The 18,760-nt window shown below is 39.3% G+C and overlaps 1 protein-coding gene across 2 annotated transcripts in view; it reads right to left on the bottom strand.

The window, feature by feature from the left end:
- Positions 1 to 18,760, bottom strand: part of LOC126094910 (serine/threonine-protein phosphatase 6 regulatory ankyrin repeat subunit C-like) — a 314,292-nt gene that overhangs the window by 40,208 nt on the left and 255,324 nt on the right. For both annotated transcript variants that reach the window (XM_049909562.1, XM_049909553.1), the window contains one exon: positions 8,347 to 8,766. In XM_049909562.1, coding sequence (XP_049765519.1) covers positions 8,347 to 8,766 — 420 coding nt within the window. The remainder of the gene's footprint in view (positions 1 to 8,346; positions 8,767 to 18,760) is intronic.

Below are 18,760 nucleotides of genomic sequence, written 5' to 3'. Positions count from 1 at the left end.
TTCCAAAGGTAAAATAGTCCCCCATTCAGAGATCTCTGAGTGGGGACTACACAAGAAGACATCATTATCAGGAAAAACAAAACTGGTGTTCTACGGATCAGAGCATCGAATATCAGATCCCTTAATCAGGCAGCTGGGTTAGAAAATTTAAAAAGGGAAATGGCTAAGTTAAAGTTAGACATGGTAGGAATTAGTGAAGTTTGGTGGCAGGTAGAACAAGGCTTCTGGTCAGGTGAATACAAGGTTATAAGTACAAAATAGGGATAATGCAGAAGTAGGTTTAATAAAGAATAAAAAATAGGAATGTGGATAAGCTACTATTAACAGCGTAGTGAATGCATTATTCTAGCTAATATGTACTCAAAACACACACCTACCACAGTAGTACAAGTTTATATGCCAACTAGCTCCACAGATGATGAAGAAATTGAAGAAATGTACAATGAGATAAAACCAAATTCTTCAGATAGTTAAGAGAGGTGAAAATTTAATAGTCATGTAGGACTGGAATTTGATAGTAGGAAATGAAAGAAAAAGAAATGTAGTAGGTGAATAGGGGCTGGGGGTTCGAATGAAAGAGGAAGACACCTGGTAGAATTTTGCACACATTGCAATTAATCACTTGGTTTAAGAATCATCAAAGAAGGTTGCATATGTGGGAGAGACCTGGAGATACCAGAAGGTTTCAGATTGATTACATAATGGTAAGATAGAGATTTAGGAACCAGGTTTTAAACTGTAAGACATTTCCATGCGTAGATGTGGAATCTGACCCCAATTTACTGGTTATGAACTGTAGATTAAAACTGAAGAAACTGCAGAAAGGTAGGAATTTAAGGAGCCGGGACCTGGATATACTGAAAGAACTAGAGGTTCTAGAGAGTTTCAGAGAAGGTATTAAGGAACAACTGACAAAAACAATGGAAAGGTATAGAGTGGAAGAAGAATGGATAGCTTTGAAAGATGAAATAGTGAAGGCAGCAGAGGATCAAGTAGGTAAAAAGATGAGGACTGGTAGAAACTCTTGGGTAACACAAGAAATATTGAATTGTCAGGACATCCATTTGTATGTTTCTCACCATTAATTTTTCTATGAAAATTCAGACAAAAATCCACTGTGTAACTTTTAGGTTATCACGCTTTTATTACATCAAAAATTTAAACAAAAGCATTTTTATATGCTCTAGTTCTGGAGTGAGACTCTCTCTATCTGCTACAGTATAGGTCTTATGTAACAATGTTTTGTTCACCCCTCATTGAATGCACCTGGGTTGTAGCAGCAGATTGTGCACAAGCGCAAGTTTGCATGTGTCATCATGTTCTGTGGTCCAAGAATTTGTATATGCTCTTTCTTCAGTATGAGCATAGTACGAAGGTATCACAGATGTAACAGAAGAAACAAGTCAGTTCCCAATAAGATGAGAATAACTTTCTCCTTGTACATATTTCGATGAACTGTCGAAGCAGAATATCAATGTCCTGTTAATGTGAAGACAGACTTGTTAGAGGGTAATTAGTTAGTTCCATGTTCAATGTCTCATTTTTCATCATAATCATCATCATCATTTAAGACTGATTATGCCTTTCAGCGTTCAGTCTGGAGCATAGCCCCCCTTATACAGTTCCTCCATGATCCCCTATTCAGTGCTAACATTGGTGCCTCTTCTGATGTTAAACCTATTACTTCAAAATCATTCTTAACCGAATCCAGGTACCTTGTCCTCGGTCTGCCCTGACTCCTCCTACCCTCTACTGTTGAATCCATGAGTCTCTTAGGTAACCTTGCTTCTCCCATGCGAGTAACATGACCCAACCATCTAAGCCTGTTCGCCCTGACTGCTACATCTATAGAGTTCATTCCCAGTTTTTCTTTGATTTCCTCATTGTGGACACCCTCCTGCCATTGTTCCCATCTACTAGTACCTGCAATCATCCTAGCTACTTTCATATCCGTAACCTCAACCTTGTTGATAAGGTAACCTGAATCCACCCAGCTTTCGCTCCCATACAACAAAGTTGGTCAAAAGATTGAACGGTGCACAGATAACTTAGTCTTGGTACTGACTTCCTTCTTGCAGAAGAGAGTAGATCGTAGCTGAGCGCTCACTGCATTAGCTTTGCTACACCTCGCTTCCAGTTCTTTCACTATGTTGCCATCCTGTGAGAATAAGCATCCTAAGTACTTGAAACCGTCCACCTGTTCTAACTTTGTTCCTCCTATTTGGCACTCAATCCGTTTAATGGTCAGTGTCATCAAAGAATCCCCTGAATACACGTGTGTCCCGCACAGCCTTCCTGAATTCCTGATCTGTTATTATATAGTCAATGACAGATCTGGTTCCCCTGCCTTCCCAAGTATACTGGTGAATGTTCTTATGTTTAGAAAAGGAGTTTGTGATTACTAAGCCCATACTGGCACAGACATCCAAGAGTTTTTTCCCGTTCCTGTTGGCCTCCATATCCTCTCCAAATTTACCCATAACCTTTTCATACCCTTCTGTTCAATTTCCAGTCCTGGCGTTAAAATCACCCATGAGCAGAACACTGTCCTTGTACTTTACTCTAACAACTACATCACTGAGTGCCTCATAAAAACTATCCATCTTATCTTGATCTGTCCCTTCACAATGCGAATATACTGACACAATCCTAATTTTCTTGCTAGACACTGTCAAATCTATCCACATCAGTCATTCGTTTACATACCTTATTGCAACTATGCTGGGTTCCATTTCTTTCCTGATGTAAAGCCCTACACCCCAGTGTGCTATTCCTGCTTTGACTCCTGACAGGTAGACCTTGTATTCTCCCATTTCCTCTTCTTTCTCACCCCTTACCCGAATGTCACTAACAGCTAAAACGTCCAGCCCCATCTTACTTGCAGCCTCTGCCAGCTCTACCTTCTTCCCAGAGTAGCCCCCATTGATATTAATAGCTCCCCATCTCATTACCATTTGTTTGCCAAGTCGTATCTTAGGAGTCCCTGGTTTGTCAGTTAGAGGTGGGACTCCATCACCTCCAAAGGTCCGAGGCATTTTGCTCTGATTGTTGCCAGCATCATATTTAAAGTACCAGGGAAGCAGGTTGCTAGCCTTACTTGCCCCGAGTCCCATTGGGTTTTACCCCTAACGGCTGAGGGACTAACCGGTGGACTTGGTAGTCTTTGCCGTATGAGCACAAAGGTGACCACGACTCAGAATATGTCTGAGATGCCCAGCCTTATTCCAAAGTAACTGGTATCCCGACTGTCGGGACCACTTACTTGGCCACTCATACGTTGCCCGTGGTTCATGAACTAGGACATGACTACTGGAACCCACACCATGAACCATTTTTCATGATAAATCATAATGATGTGGAACAAGTTATTTTACATTCACATTGCAAATTAATGTGTAAATACAAAAGAGACATATAGATGTGAGTAAGTTATTCCTATCCACCATCTTTCACACATTATAATAACAGAAATTCTTCTGCGGAATAGAAGGAGTTGTTATGGAGAAACTTTCTCAGTTTATTTTCAAGTTTCACTTTGCTGTCTGTTAGACATTTTATATCCCCAGATAAGTATTCAAAAAATTTAGCTGCAGCATTGTGCACCCCTTTTCATGCTAAAGATAATGTGAACATGGAGCAATGAATGTCATTTTACCTTCTGGTATTGCAATCACGTACACATGTTCCTCTTGAACTGTAATGAATTATTTACTGTGGAGCTCATGAGGGAATAAATAGAATGGGAAGCAGCAGTTATAATATCAAACTCCTAAAACAGGTGTCTACAAGATGATTGTAGAAACTGTGCTGTGCTGTCTTTCTTTCTTAGGTCTGAGTTAACCCAAAGCCTTTTTGTAGTTTGTTGAGTTAATGACAGTAAAGAAGTAATTACTGATGCACTGGACAATGCCAAAGAACAAACAACAGAACTACAGAAACAAGGTCAGCAAGACAAAGTTCTTACCAATGCATTTCAAGGATACCTTTAAAGCAACTACAATGAAATGAAACCCGACATCGGAGTTAACAAGAGTGTCACAATTCTTTAGCCTAAAGTAGCTGAGGCAGTATACAAAATCCAAAGATTTGCAAATTTGATTTGGGCTTGAGCATTGTAAATGCTAAGCATGTCCTTCAGTAACTTAGTAAGTACATTGGAACTCCAATGTTTTGGCCAGTGGTGTGTAATGGTACCCTCTCTTCATAAAACTTATGAAGCCCCTAAATTCTCAGCGGAACTGGTGCTCATGGTTATGCCTTCTTCATCACTTTGTCTCGTGCACCTGAGTTCTTGGGAAACATTAAAGTCTTCCATTCCCTGGCTTTTCAGTTTCTTCCTACGTTATCGGTGACAAAACAATCCACGGCAATATTTTAGTGTGCAACAGGCGACTAGCTGCATTTGAGAAAACATATTACAGTTAGCTTTTGTTCCAACATTAGTTAGCCGCAATTAGAATTGTCTGTTCAAGTGACATTTATGCACACTTGATCTAAAATTATAAAATTATTATAAAAGTTGTAGATCATTTTCCTCTCCTCCTGATTTAGTTGAAAAATAAAAGAATGAAGGAAAAGGAAGGAAACTAAAAGACTTACCAGAAAGCACTGATGTGTGATGAGCTTTCACATAAAATATTGTCAGATCATTAATGATATTATTAGTACAGGTTGTTGATACTGATTTAATACAGTACAACACTTTTTTATGGTTTGTTGAGTTAATAAGAGCCAAAAAATTATTGACTTCCTGGACAGTGCCAAAGAATAAATCAAAGAACTACATAAACAAGCAGTCAAAATATCAAAAATATCAATGGTGCCCCCCCCCCCCCAAAAAAAAAAAATTCTTAATTTTATTTACTTAATTATTTATTTATTTTTTGTTTCCTTAAATCCACATAGCAAGTGAATCATGAGGATATGGAATGTGTCAAATTGTCCATAGTTTAAATACAACTTAATAAATACAATGTAAATAAAATGTCAAGTTAACAACATATACCTAATTAGCAAAAAGTTGTGGTACACTGAGGAAGGATCAGTAATATATGAAGGAAGCAAAGTTAAGTGAAGTATTACAATCAATAAATAAATACATGAATACCAAAAATCAAATTTCTGAATGCCTACTGTAGTACTCAAAATAAGTATTTGTAAAATAATTATAAGTTTAGTGGTGTTATTCATTTTCTCTCAAAAATTTGTCAATTGTATAAAAATATTTCTTCATTAGGTACTTTTTCAGACTTTGTTTGAATTTTGGCAGTTGCTTATGATGGGATATGATGTGCAGTGGAGGAGCATTAAACAATGTAATGCTGGAGAAATAAACCCTTTTTGAATGAGATTTAGACTTTTCAGTTCAGTGTGGAAGCTGTTTTTGGTTGTTGTGTTGTAGTCATGTCTCCATACAGAGAAAAGTTATTACAGACAAACGTCAGCAAGGAAAAAATACACTCGTGGAAATGGAAAAAAAAACACATTGACACCGGCATGTCAGACCCACCCTACTTGCTCCGGACACTGCGAGAGGGCTATACAAGCAATGATCACACGCACGGCACAGCGGACACACCAGGAACCGCGGTGTTGGCCGTCGAATGGCGCTAGCTGCGCAGCATTTGTGCACCGCCGCCGTCAGTGTCAGCCAGTTTGGCGTGGCATACGGAGCTCCATCGCAGTCTTTAACACTGGTAGCATGCCGCGACAGCATGGACGTGAACCGTATGTGCAGTTGACGGACTTTGAGCGAGGGCGTATAGTGGGCATGCGGGAGGCCGGGTGGACGTACCGCCGAATTGCTCAACACGTGGGGCGTGAGGTCTCCACAGTACATCGATGTTGTCGCCAGTGGTCGGCGGAAGGTGCACGTGCCCGTCGACCTGGGACCGGACCGCAGCGACGCACGGATGCACGCCAAGACCGTAGGATCCTACGCAGTGCCGTAGGGGACCGCACCGCCACTTCCCAGCAAATTAGGGACACTGTTGCTCCTGGGGTATCGGCGAGGAACATTCGCAACCATCTCCATGAAGCTGGGCTACGGTCCCGCACACCGTTAGGCCATCTTCCGCTCACGCCCCAACATCGTGCAGCCCGCCTCCAGTGGTGTCACGACAGGCGTGAATGGAGGGACGAATGGAGATGTGTCGTCTTCAGCGATGAGAGTCGCTTCTGCCTTGGTGCCAATGATGGTCGTATGCGTGTTTGGCGCCGTGCAGGTGAGCGCCACAATCAGGACTGCATACAACCGAGGCACACAGGGCCAACACCCGGCATCATGGTGTGGGGAGCGATCTCCTACACTGGCCGTACACCACTGGTGATCGTCGAGGGGACACTGAATAGTGCACGGTACATCCAAACCGTCATCGAACCCATCGTTCTACCATTCCTAGACCGGCAAGGGAACTTGCTGTTCCAACAGGACAATGCACATCCGCATGTATCCCGTGCCACCCAACGTGCTCTAGAAGGTGTAAGTCAACTACCCTGGCCAGCAAGATCTCTGGATCTGTCCCCCATTGAGCATGTTTGGGACTGGATGAAGCGTCGTCTCACGCGGTCTGCACGTCCAGCACGAACGCTGGTCCAACTGAGGCGCCAGGTGGAAATGGCATGGCAAGCCGTTCCACAGGACTACATCCAGCATCTCTACGATCGTCTCCATGGGAGAATAGCAGCCTGCATTGCTGCGAAAGGTGGATATACACTGTACTAGTGCCGACATTGTGCATGCTCTGTTGCCTGTGTCTATGTGCCTGTGGTTCTGTCAGTGTGATCATGTGATGTATCTGACCCCAGGAATGTGTCAATAAAGTTTCCCCTTCCTGGGACAATGAATTCATGGTGTTCTTATTTCAATTTCCAGGAGTGTATATTGGGAGGAGGTAGCAAATATACCCATCGTTTGAAACAACTACCTGCAAGAGTGCAAGAGCGTGATACAATTTTTCTAAAAGTAAGAAACAAAATAGATTACAGCAACACTTGACACACCTTTGAATGATGCTCAAAATCATCTACAGCAAATAAGGTGCTGACTAAAAATGCACATTCTCTTCTCTGATGGCAACAGCAATTTTAAGGGACACATTACTTCTTGCATCACATACATTCTTTTTCCTGATATTTGAAGGATTCTCTACTGAAACATTTTTGAGAGTGAAAAATGTGTTGGAACTTTCTCACTCTTTCAGGAACAGCTGATAGAAACATGCGAAGGCCACACAACAGCAATCTTCCCTGTCTTCACAACCCACCAGACAAATATCGTCTTGTACCTGCACACAGACTTCTGCCATGACCCAATCCAGTGGAATGGGGTGATCAAAACATCTTTATGTAAGACTCATACTGTCTCACTTATGAAGAGTCTCACCGAAGAACTAAAACATATAAACATGTTTTTTTCCTAAGGACTGCTATATAGTGGCTTATTTGGTTAGCCATTAAACATAGATCAACAACATAACTGGCAGAAATCCTGATAATAGAAATGTGGTGGTTTGCTGAAACATTGTGCCCACTGAACACCAAAATCTGGCTGTACACCCATGAATTACTTTGTAACCTTCAGGTAGATTACAGCTGTATGTCAAACTGGGACACATATTGGGAATCTTGAATTTTACAGGCAACATTCGTACCGATTGTGCTATAGGGGCATTGCACTAGACCCATCTTCATGGCTTCAGTTCTGCCATCACCTCTCCTCTACTTTGCAAATTTCACAGAAGGTCCCCTGTGTAACTGGCAGTCCTGTAAGAAAGAATACTGTGGAGAAATGTTCCAGTCACAATCTATGGAAAAGTTTCCAGAACAAATCTTTCACACAGCAGTGAAGTGTGTGAATTTTGAAACTTCCTGGTAGATTAAAACTGTGTGCTGGACTGGGACTCAAAATGGGAACCTTCCCTTTTGTGGGAAATGCACTTATCAACTGAAGTATTGAGGCATGACTCATGACCCACATGTACAGCTTAAATTCTGCCAGTTCCTCACTTCTCCTTCCTAAACTTAACAGAAGTTCTCTTGCATACCTGCATATTTTGTACAAATAGCACTTTGGGAAGAAAAGATATCATGGAAAAAAGACTTACCCACAGCCTACAGGGTTGTTTCCAGATGAATATTTCAATCACTTTGTGTCCCGTGAGTGTTAATCCGAAAAGGTTAACAGGACAGTTTCAGTAAAGCTTAGGAAATAGGGGAAGAATGTTACTGAGGATATTTCTCTGTCCTAGTATTAAGTTTCTTTTAATAAATTCTATTGTACATTAGGAAAGAAAATTTTGAAAATACTAAAAACAATGAGATAGGCTGGATAAGCCCTAATCATACCTTCACATTGCCAACACTGGATGCAATGTGTAAAGGTGTATTCCCTTTGTTGTCCTTAGCAGTTGGATTTGCTCTTGCTGCCAGCAAGATCTCTACTTCACGCTGTGCAGAGTCCCACAGTGAACTGTGCTGCAAAAGTGTTGCAAGTGGTGTCTGTCCTTCCACATTTCTCTCATCTACAGACACCAGCTTCCGCATCACAATGTGCTCTATACACTTCAGTCTATTTTGGCCACATCTGGTTGCAAAGTGTAGAATAGTGTTCCCAAGGTGGTCACAGCCCCATGTTGAAGGCCAAATATCTATAAGATTGTCGATGCCAGTAGTGCTCCCAGCTAGAGATGCTCGATGTATGAGTCTCTGACCATCTTTATCACTTGCTGTTAAATCAGCTCCAGCAGCAACCAGTAATTTAGTAACCTGGAACAAATGCAATATTTCAGCATTATTGTATTTTCAGTTTTATTTAATGGAGAGTTTTTCTGATAATGGCATTATGAAGACCATTCAATAATTAAACAGACAAATAGCTGCACAACACAAATAGTTTATTAAATGAAATGTTTTTTGTCTATTTTCCCACATAAGTCCCATCAACTTCTATGAACTTGTTCCACATTCTTACAACTCTTCTTATCCCCTCTGCAAATAATTATTTACCTCAATCTCACAGCCTGTTTCATATTACAGGGTGTCCAGGAAAGGACTCCCTGATTTCAAAATTAAATATCTCGAAAACAAAGATCCATAGAGGAATGCAATAAACGGTATGTTTATTGTGAAAGCTTAAGAAGTTTATACAGCAGTTTGAAATAATAGTTACAAAAGCTGCTAATAGATGGTGCTGTACGCTGCACAGCTCATATCAGCATACATAAGTGAAATAATCGTATGAAAACAATCTTTGCAAACAATCACATCACAATGTTTTCAAAATGTTCACCATTGGCACTACAGAGGTGGTGCAAATGAAGAATGAAATTCGCCATCACATTTCATAGTGTCTCAACCGAAATGGATTCACATGCCACAGAGATCGCCGATTCAAGCTTGTCCAGTGTGGCGGGATGCTTCGGGTAGACCATGTCTTTCACTGTGCCCCACAAAAAAAAGTCACAGGGAGTCAAATCCGGCGAATATGGAGGCCAATCCATGCCTGCACCAGTAAATTTGGGATATTCCAAAGCAATGACTCGATTCCTGAAGTATTCCTCAAGAAATCGAAACACTTGTTCGGTCCGATGTGGTCGGGCTCCATCTTGCATAACCATTCAGTACTTGGTCGATCCTCTAACGCTTGCTGGTGGCAACAAATTGTTCCAAAATTGCAACATAACGTGCACCAGTGACCATTTCTCGAATGAAAAAATGGCCAATAATGCCTCTGCTGCATACTGCAGCCCACACAGTAACTTTAGGAGAATGCAGGGGTTTCGCTTCACACCGATATGGCTTTTCGGAACCCCAAAGTCGCCAGTTCTGCTTATTCACGTATCCATTCAGGTGGAAGTATGCTTCATCTGTAAGCCAGATGCAGCCAACATCAAATCCTTCACTATCAATCATTGTGAGCATCTGATTAGCAAAGGCAACCCTTTGTTGCACAGCTCATATGGGTATGGCCTGGTGCGTTTGAATTTTGAATGGAAACATGTGTAGGCTCTTTCTCAGTATTTTCTGCGTGTTGGAACTCTTCAAACCAGTCTCAGATGCAATTCTACGGACGGATGACATTAGATTTCACCAGAAACTGTGGCGATATTTTCAGGCGTAACTGTGGTTTGCTTGCGGCCAACATGCCCCACTAGATCATCAGTTACGCTGCCTGTTCATTGAAATTTTGCATAGAGGGTATGAATGGTTTTTGCATCGGGTCTTTTTGGAACATTAAATCATGCTTGAAAACTTTGCCTTGTTGCTGTAGGACTCTCTTCTAACCTGTGGTACTCTAGCACCAGAAAAACGCGTTGTTGAATGGAGTACATGGTTTTAATCTCTTCCTTCGGTACGCTAACCTCCTTTCACGTTTCAATAGTGGAACTGATCGCTCTGGGCTTCAGATCACTATTTATACTAGGCATTACGTATGGCGATTACAGTGCCATCTGTTAGCAGCTTTTGTAACTATTATTTCAAACTGCTGTATAAACTTCTTACAGCTTTCACAATAAACATACCATTTACTGCATTCCTCTATCGATCTTTGTTTTCAAGATATTTAATTTTGAAATCAGGGAGTCCTTTTCTGGACATCCTGTAGTTTTTTTATGTCTTTTTTTGCTGTTGAACTTGATGCCACACAAAGTTTCTTTCATTGGATCAGAAAGATAAAAATTAAAAGCAGCAATATCAGGATTATAAGGAGGATGAAGTAGGACATTTAACCCACTTTTTCAATAGCTCATTGTGACATATAAGGTTGAGCACTGTCACAAAGAAGAAGTACACCTTACCTCTGCTATCCCAGACATCACTTTCTCAGTTCTAGCTTGACTTAATTATCAGTTGAGGTGTATAGTCTGTTGATAGTGCATTGTTCCTCCAATAATCACAGAAATCAAACCATGGGCACTCCAAAAGGTGGTTAACATCACCTTATCAGCTGATAGCTGTGTTCTGAATTCCTTAACAATACACAATTCAGGATGTTTGCACAGTAAGCTTTGATGGTTGGGCTCCAGCTCAAGATTATTTTTCCAGGTTTCACAATAGGTTAAAATTCTGTCCAAAAATGCAACATCTTCACTACTGGAATGGTTTGAACTTGGTGAAAATGTGAAATCTCCATTCTTTGTGATGAATGGTAATGCATTTGATCAGCTGCAGTCTCTACAGCAATACACCACTGAGGGAATATGGAATAGTTGTAGGTAAACAACTAGAATTCTCTCAGATACACATTTATTCACACTTAGCTTCTACACAATCTGGTGGCTAACTGCCTTTAGCGTCCAACATCCTGCCCAAAGCCCTCTCCTCAAAGATAGCACACTTACGCACAGAGCAAATATCGATATTTATGGTGCTCTACGCCACACCACCATTCTCACCTCAGCCTCTGCTGGAAACAATTACCCCTCTAGCCTAGTTCAAAAGCATATTTCCCGGACTAACACATACAGCCTTGGTACTGCTCATCTCTTCAAAAAACAACTTAGGATTACATCTCCTGTCACTTAATATTATCCAGGCCCTGACTGTATTAATCAACTACTTCAATAAGGTTATGACTATCTAAAATCATGCCCTGAAATGAGGTCCATTCTGTCTGACATTTTGCCCACCACACCTAAAATAGATTTTCTTCACCCTCCCTATCTTTGCAATATCCTTATCAGAACCTATAGGCCTTCTGCACCCATTTAGCTACTCTATGGCTCATGCCCCTGTGTCTCTTCCTGCTGTAAGACTTACCATATGTGTCCTTTTACCATCACTTATGCCAGCTCTTGTGAAGAAGCAAAATGGGATATTCTTACTTCCCCTCTTGTTTAACAATCTGACTCCGTAAAATTCATTTTTTCATGTCTGACTAATTGCCATTAAAGGTTGGAGCTCAGTTTTAAGGAATATACTACCAGATCTAATTTTGTGCTTAGTTTTATGTATGTAATTGATTTTCTAATTTATTTTGACTATTCCTAGTTAGTATCTTTTGTTATAGGGTGAAATCAGTAATAGTTTCATAACTTAAAGTCTATTGTTAACTTATAAACAAATATAAATTCTGTACTAATTATAAACATTTGTAGAAACAACTAGTAGTATACTTCAAGGATCTATTTCTCTCTATTCGAAAACATGTTAGCGAAACCAGTCCTTAATTAATTTCAAAGTAATTAACAGTTTTGTCAAAAGTACTTTTAAGTAACTGTATACGTTAATTTCATCATTTAAACAAATAATTTGGCCTAACTCTTGTAGTAGAAGAAATTGTTAAAAAGATGCAATTTTTTGATGAATTCAGTTAATTTACTGAGTTAAGTTTTAATTGTAATTTCTGTAAATTAAACATCAAACCATGTGTAGTTTCAGTGCCTATTATTGTGCCGGTGTATAAAGGCCCAGTTTTTGGTGAAGAGTCAGTCAGTCCATGGCCGAGTTTCAGACGAGTAACCTGTATGTGTTAGATCAACAACAATGCATCTACTTAACCATTAAATAAGTGTTACACCAACAGGCCATGTGTTAAAACAATGACAGTGTCTGTTTAAATTTATCTGAAAGACTGTGAACTGTGTGGTTAGGTTTTTACCGCTCATAGATGTTCAACAGTAAACTATTGTAGCAGTATGTGGATGTTTGCCTGAAACCTATTAATGAGGCTTATTGAAAGTTAAACAATAGTGCACTGGCCATATAACTGTGTAATGGGGGGGGGGGGCGAATTGTGAAAAGTGAAAGTAAAGAACTGTGAATTGCAACTGTGCCCCTGTCAGCTACACCATTTAGAGTAATCGGCACTGCACTTCCACCCCCTATTTTTTCAGCCAGTATCACAACACAGTACATCAATACAGAGGACCATTAATGAAGAAATAAAGCAGGCAAATGTCACACCCTGTAAATAGCAATACATACGCTACCAAAGAGAGAGCCATCTGTGAAACAACGCAAGTCACATACCAGCTATTATCAAAATACTGTTCAGCATTTTTCATTGGCATGACTACCACCAAGTGGTAGGATGAGTGGGCATAGCCTTCTCTGAAAACTACCTAGAACAGATAGTTAGAAATCCTACTCATGATTGAAATATGTTGGATCTAATGGTAACAAACAGACATGATCTCTTTGAGGATGTCTACATTGAAACTTCTACATCAGTGGCTGCAATGCAGTTGAGGAAACAGTGATTACCAAGGACAAATAAAACAAGCAGAAAGATATACATGTTCAGTAAGAATATATATCAGGCATGCTGAGTTGTAGAAAGTAAACTAAATAAAAAACCAATAGTGTCATATCTCAATGAGGAAGCTGAAACAGCACAGGACATGAGCATGTAGAGGAACACTGGCTCAAGTTTGAAAGAAAAGTTGACCATGCACTGGATAGGTACATACTCATTAGAACAGTTCATAACAGGAGGGAACCTTCATGGTATCCAGTCACCGTAAAGAAACTTCTAGGGAAACAGATTACTGCATAATAGGTGCAAAACAAAGCATAAGGCTATAGATAGAGAGTTGCTGAATGAATGGAAGAGCTGAAAAATTAAGCAAATTCCAGTGTTACATTGTTGATTTTCTTTATTTGAACTTACGACTTGTCGCCTGAATATGTTTCTTATATTTCATTTTATCTGTTTCTACTATCATATTATAATTTCATGTATTGACTCGTTCTATGACCATGGAGACTTGTCCTTAATTTGGTCCCAGTGAAGGCATTTGCAAAGGCAGTTAAAGGCACCTAAGTTAGTATCCAGTCCCTATTGCATGAGACAGGAACTGAAAATGAGTGTAGCAAAGTAAACGCTGAAATGCTTAACTCCATTTTCAAATATTCATTTACAAAAGGAAAACCCAGGAGAAATGGCGCAGTTTAATCCTCGTGCCACTGAAAAGATGAATGAAATAAGTATTAAAGTATCAAGAAACTGCTGAAACTGATAAAATTGATCAAAGCTCCAGGGCCCAATGAAATCCCTATCAGGTACTACACTGAATTTGCAGCTGAGTTAGCCCCCCTTCCAACTATAATCTATTGTAGATCCTTCCAATAAAAAATCATGCCCCTTTCTTGGAAAAAAGCGCATCACATCTGCCTACAAGAAGAGTAGTAAAGTGATCTACAAAACTACCATCCAATAACTTTGACATCAAATTATTGTAGAATCTTATAACATAATCTGAGCTCAAACATAATGAGGTATCTTGAACAGAATGACCTCCTCAATGCCAACCAGCACGGATTTCTAAAACTTCGATCATGTGAAACCCAACTTCCACTTTTCTTACATGACATACCGAAAGCTTTGGATCAAGGCAATCAGGTAGGTGCTGTATATCTTGATTTCCAAAAAGCATTTGACTCAGTATCACACCTATGATTTTTGTCAGAAGTATGATTGTATGGGGGTATCAAGTGAAATTTGGATTTTTTGGTAGGGACGATGCAGCATATCTTGGATGTAGAGTTATTGTCAGATGTAGAAGTAACTCCTCAGGGAGATGTGTTGGGACCCTTGCTGTTCATGTCATATATTAGTGATCTTGCAGACAAGATTAATAATAAAATCAGGCTTTTTGCAGATGCTGCAGTTATCTGTAATGAAGTACTAATTGAAAGGAGCTGCATAAATATTCAATCAGATCTTGATTGTATTTCAAACTGATTCAGAGATTGGCAACTTGCTTTAAATGTTCAGAAATGTAAAATTTTGCACTTCATAAAATGAAAAAATGTAGTATCCTAGGACTATAACATCAATGAGCCACTGTTGGAATCAGCCAAATTTATGGGTGTAACACTTTGTAGATATATGAAACAGTATGTTCACATAGGTTCAGTTGTGGTAAATCAGGTGGAAGACTTTGTATGAGACCCATACCATTTATGACTAATAGGGGATATTGAACATATAGAGAGAAGTGCAGCACAAATGATCACAAGTTTGTTTGATCCTTGGGAAAGTGTCACAGAGATATTGAAGAAACTGAACTAGCAGTCCTTGAAGACAGACATAAACTAGCCCAAGAAAGTCTGTTAACAAAATTTCAAGAATCAGCTTTCAATGATTACTGTAGAAATATACCTCAACTCCCTAAATATCAGTCACATAGGGATCATGAGTATAAGATCAGAATAATTACTGCACGCACAAAGACATTCAGATAATCATTCTTCCAATGCTCTACATGTGAATGGAAAAGGAAGAAACCTTAATAACTGGTGCAATGGTACATACCCTCTATTATGCACCTCACCATAGCCTCATACAGAATGTAGCTGCAGAGGTAGATCATACTGGCAAACAGAATATCCTGTTAAAGAACATATTCTACAACATGACTGTCATGACATCAGTGCCTGTTTCACCACAAGCTCCATCTGGATCCTTCATCCAGATACCAGATTCTCAGAACTCCACAAGTGCGAACTGGTGTTACATGTCCTTGGTTCTCACCAACTACCTCACCTTAATTTACGTGAATTTCTTTCATCTCAGCATTTCTTATCAGTAACTATTCCATCCCCTACTACCATTCAGCTTTCTGTATCTTTTATTTTCTGACCTGTCTAATCTCCTCCCCCTCCGACACCCCTCCCATGCCCCCCACCTCTACCACACAAAATGCACTCAGTTTTCAACTCTTATTAACTTGTGGATGATTTTTAATCAGCAATCTCAGTCTTTTGTATTACCCTATCTTCCATGTTTAAGTTTGCAGGTCTTCAAGTCTCAACTGGTGCAGTCCCCTACAACAACGAATCTTTTCTTCTCATCTCATCCAGTAACTCTCTCAATCTGGGGTTCCAGGGAACTTTTTTGAATTCTCCCCAGTTCTCAACTTAACCAGTCCTTTTCCTTCACCAGTCTTCCTTTCCCTTCAACCCTTCTGTCAGAAGCAGGAGCCACTAGCTCTGACAGCTTTCAATGTTCAATATCTTTTTATACATGTGCTCTCCTACCACAATTTGGTGACACGTTATCCCAAGAGAACATTTCTCTCAGTTGTACACTTTCTGAAAATAAAAACTGGATCACAAAGTGGAGTTCTTCAAAAGTACTTTCTTGTGTGAATACACCATCACAACTAAGACCTTCAACATTATGTTTACTTAAATATGCACCCAACAAATGACTAACACGTATTTCTCCCCCCCCCCCCCCCCCCACCCCCCACCCCTCCCCTGCATTAGGCATTGCCTTCACTACACGTGCTTCTCTATTTAATTACTGAATAATCCCTGTATTTGAAACTAACATTCACCCTTTGGTAAGAGTATATAATTACCTACATTTGAAGCATAACTTTCTGAGAATAGATATTACAACACCAAAAAAATCAATAGTGATTTATGCAGCAAATTGAGACTTCTAATTTAAAAACTTGTAATCACACATTGCATAATACACTGAGGTGACAAAAGTCATGGTATAATTCCTATCATTATATCAGACCTCCTTTGCCTAGTGCAGAGCAGCAACTCAATGTGGCATAGAACTCAACAAGTCATTGGAAGTCCCCTGCAGAAATAATAAGCCTCTACAGCCATCCATAATTACAAAAGTGTTGCTGACCTGTTTATTATGTCCCACAAATGTTTGATGGGATTCTTGCTGAGTGGTTTGGGTGTTCAAATCATTCGCTCAAATTGTCCAGAACGTTCTTCAAACCAATCATGAATAGTTGTGGCCTTTGTCATGGTGCATTGTCATCCATAAAAATTCCATCATTGCTTGGAAACATGAAGTCCATGAAAGGCTGCAAACGGCCTCCAAGAAGCTAAAGATAATAATCTCCAGTCAATGATGCATGTAAATACAGACCACACCATTATGGAGACATGGAGACACTACCTTCTTGCACAGTGCCTTGTTAACAACTTGAGTCCATGGCTTCATGGGCTCTGCATCACACTTGAACCCTACCACCTGCTCTTACCAACTAAAATTGGGACTCATAGAATAGAATAGAATAGAATATTTTTATTAGCCTTTCAGTATTTTTCATACAATTGGCTTTGTCAAAGTTTACAGAGGGTTTTAGTTTCAGTACGATATTCAAATATTTACAGAAAGGGGAGAAAAGGAACTAAAGACCTTTTCTTCAGCATTATGTAAAACAATGTTTTATACAATAATTAAATACACACATAAGAAAAGAATCACAGAAAATAACTAGCTTATATAATATCAAAACATTTTCTTCATAACCTAGGTAAAACATATATTTTGATGATTAGTTTCTAAGAATTCTTCAGTTGTATAGAATTTGTTGTTTTTTAGCCAGGTTTGCAATGTATTCTTATGTTTATTTAGTGTTACTGTATGAGCTGAGCATGGTGACTTACTGAAAAATTTTATGCTTAAGTACTTATAGTTATTATGGACTAAAGCAAGTCTTGTGGAAGGCAAGTCCAGCAGGTGACTGTTTCTTGTACTGTGTGCATGCACATCACATCTCATGTTCAATTTTTTCAGATTTTCTCTGTCATATATTAAACAGTTATATATGTACATGCTTGGCACTGTCATTACTCCAAGAGATTTAAAATAATTTCTGCAGGACTCTCTGGGTGCTAACCCTTCCATGCACCTGATTGCTTTCTTCTGCCATTTGAAAATACATTCAGCCCCTGGGGAGCTACCCCAAAGCAATATTCCATATTGCAGTTGGGAATGAAAAAAAGCATAGTATGAGTGGAGTAGCAATCACTTGCTCACACTGTTTCTTAATTTATACAATAAGAAAAGTACTTGTGCTAGTTTACTATTTAGATAATTGATGTGTCCTTCCCATGAGAGCTTCTGGTCTATGATTAGTCCAAGTTATTTCACTGTTTTGTTTTCATTTTTAGTTACTTTGAGATTAAATATTATTTCTTCTGTTTTTGTTTGATTTATGCACAGCTGGTTAGCCTGACACCAGTAATTAGCCATTTGCATCATTTCTCTATTTTTGTCCAGTACACTCTAAGTTCTCTCCTGTACTTATCAATGTCATATCATCAGCATATAGTATGATCTTACACGGTATGTAATTTGAGAAGTCATTAACATAGACAATGAACAGAAAAGATCCAAGAACAGATCCTTGGGGTATTCCTCTTTCTATAGGGAGTATTTCTGACCTCTGCTTATTTGCATATACAGGTTGTAACCTATTGCTTAGATAAGATTTGAATAGATAGAGTGTATCATTTTCAATGCCATAATATTTTAACTTTTTGATGAGTATGTCATGTGACACCGAGTCAAATGCTTCACTTAGGTCAATAAGTGTTCCAGACATTGATACCCTTTTTTATACCCTTCATAAACATTGCTCACCAAAGCTTCTACTGCTTTTACAGTTGATAGGTGTGACCTGAAGCCAAACTGTTGTTCATTTAAAATTTTGTTGGTTTCAAAATACCTGTATATCTGCTTATGCACACAATTTTCTACTAACTTGGATATGATTGGTACTATTGAAATGGCTCTCTAGTTATTTGGGAGGTTTCTTTTACCTTATTTATACACAGGCAATGTAACCGTGAGCTTAAGACAGTCGGGGAATATTCCTTCATCAAGTACTCTGTTTGATAGTGAGAGAAGTGGCATTTTAATTTCTTTTGCTATACATTTTATGAGATTACTGAGTCCATAATAGTCTTCTGTTTTGGAATTACTTAATTTGTTTATTGACTTATGAATATCATTTAATGTGATTTGTGTCCAAGTGAACTTGTCACTTCTTGT

The sequence above is a fragment of the Schistocerca cancellata genome, chromosome 1 (assembly GCF_023864275.1).
Source record: "Schistocerca cancellata isolate TAMUIC-IGC-003103 chromosome 1, iqSchCanc2.1, whole genome shotgun sequence".
Lineage (NCBI taxonomy): Eukaryota > Metazoa > Arthropoda > Insecta > Orthoptera > Acrididae > Schistocerca > Schistocerca cancellata.
The sequence above is the reverse complement of the archived record's forward strand: the minus strand, read 5'-3'. Positions and strand labels throughout refer to the sequence as shown.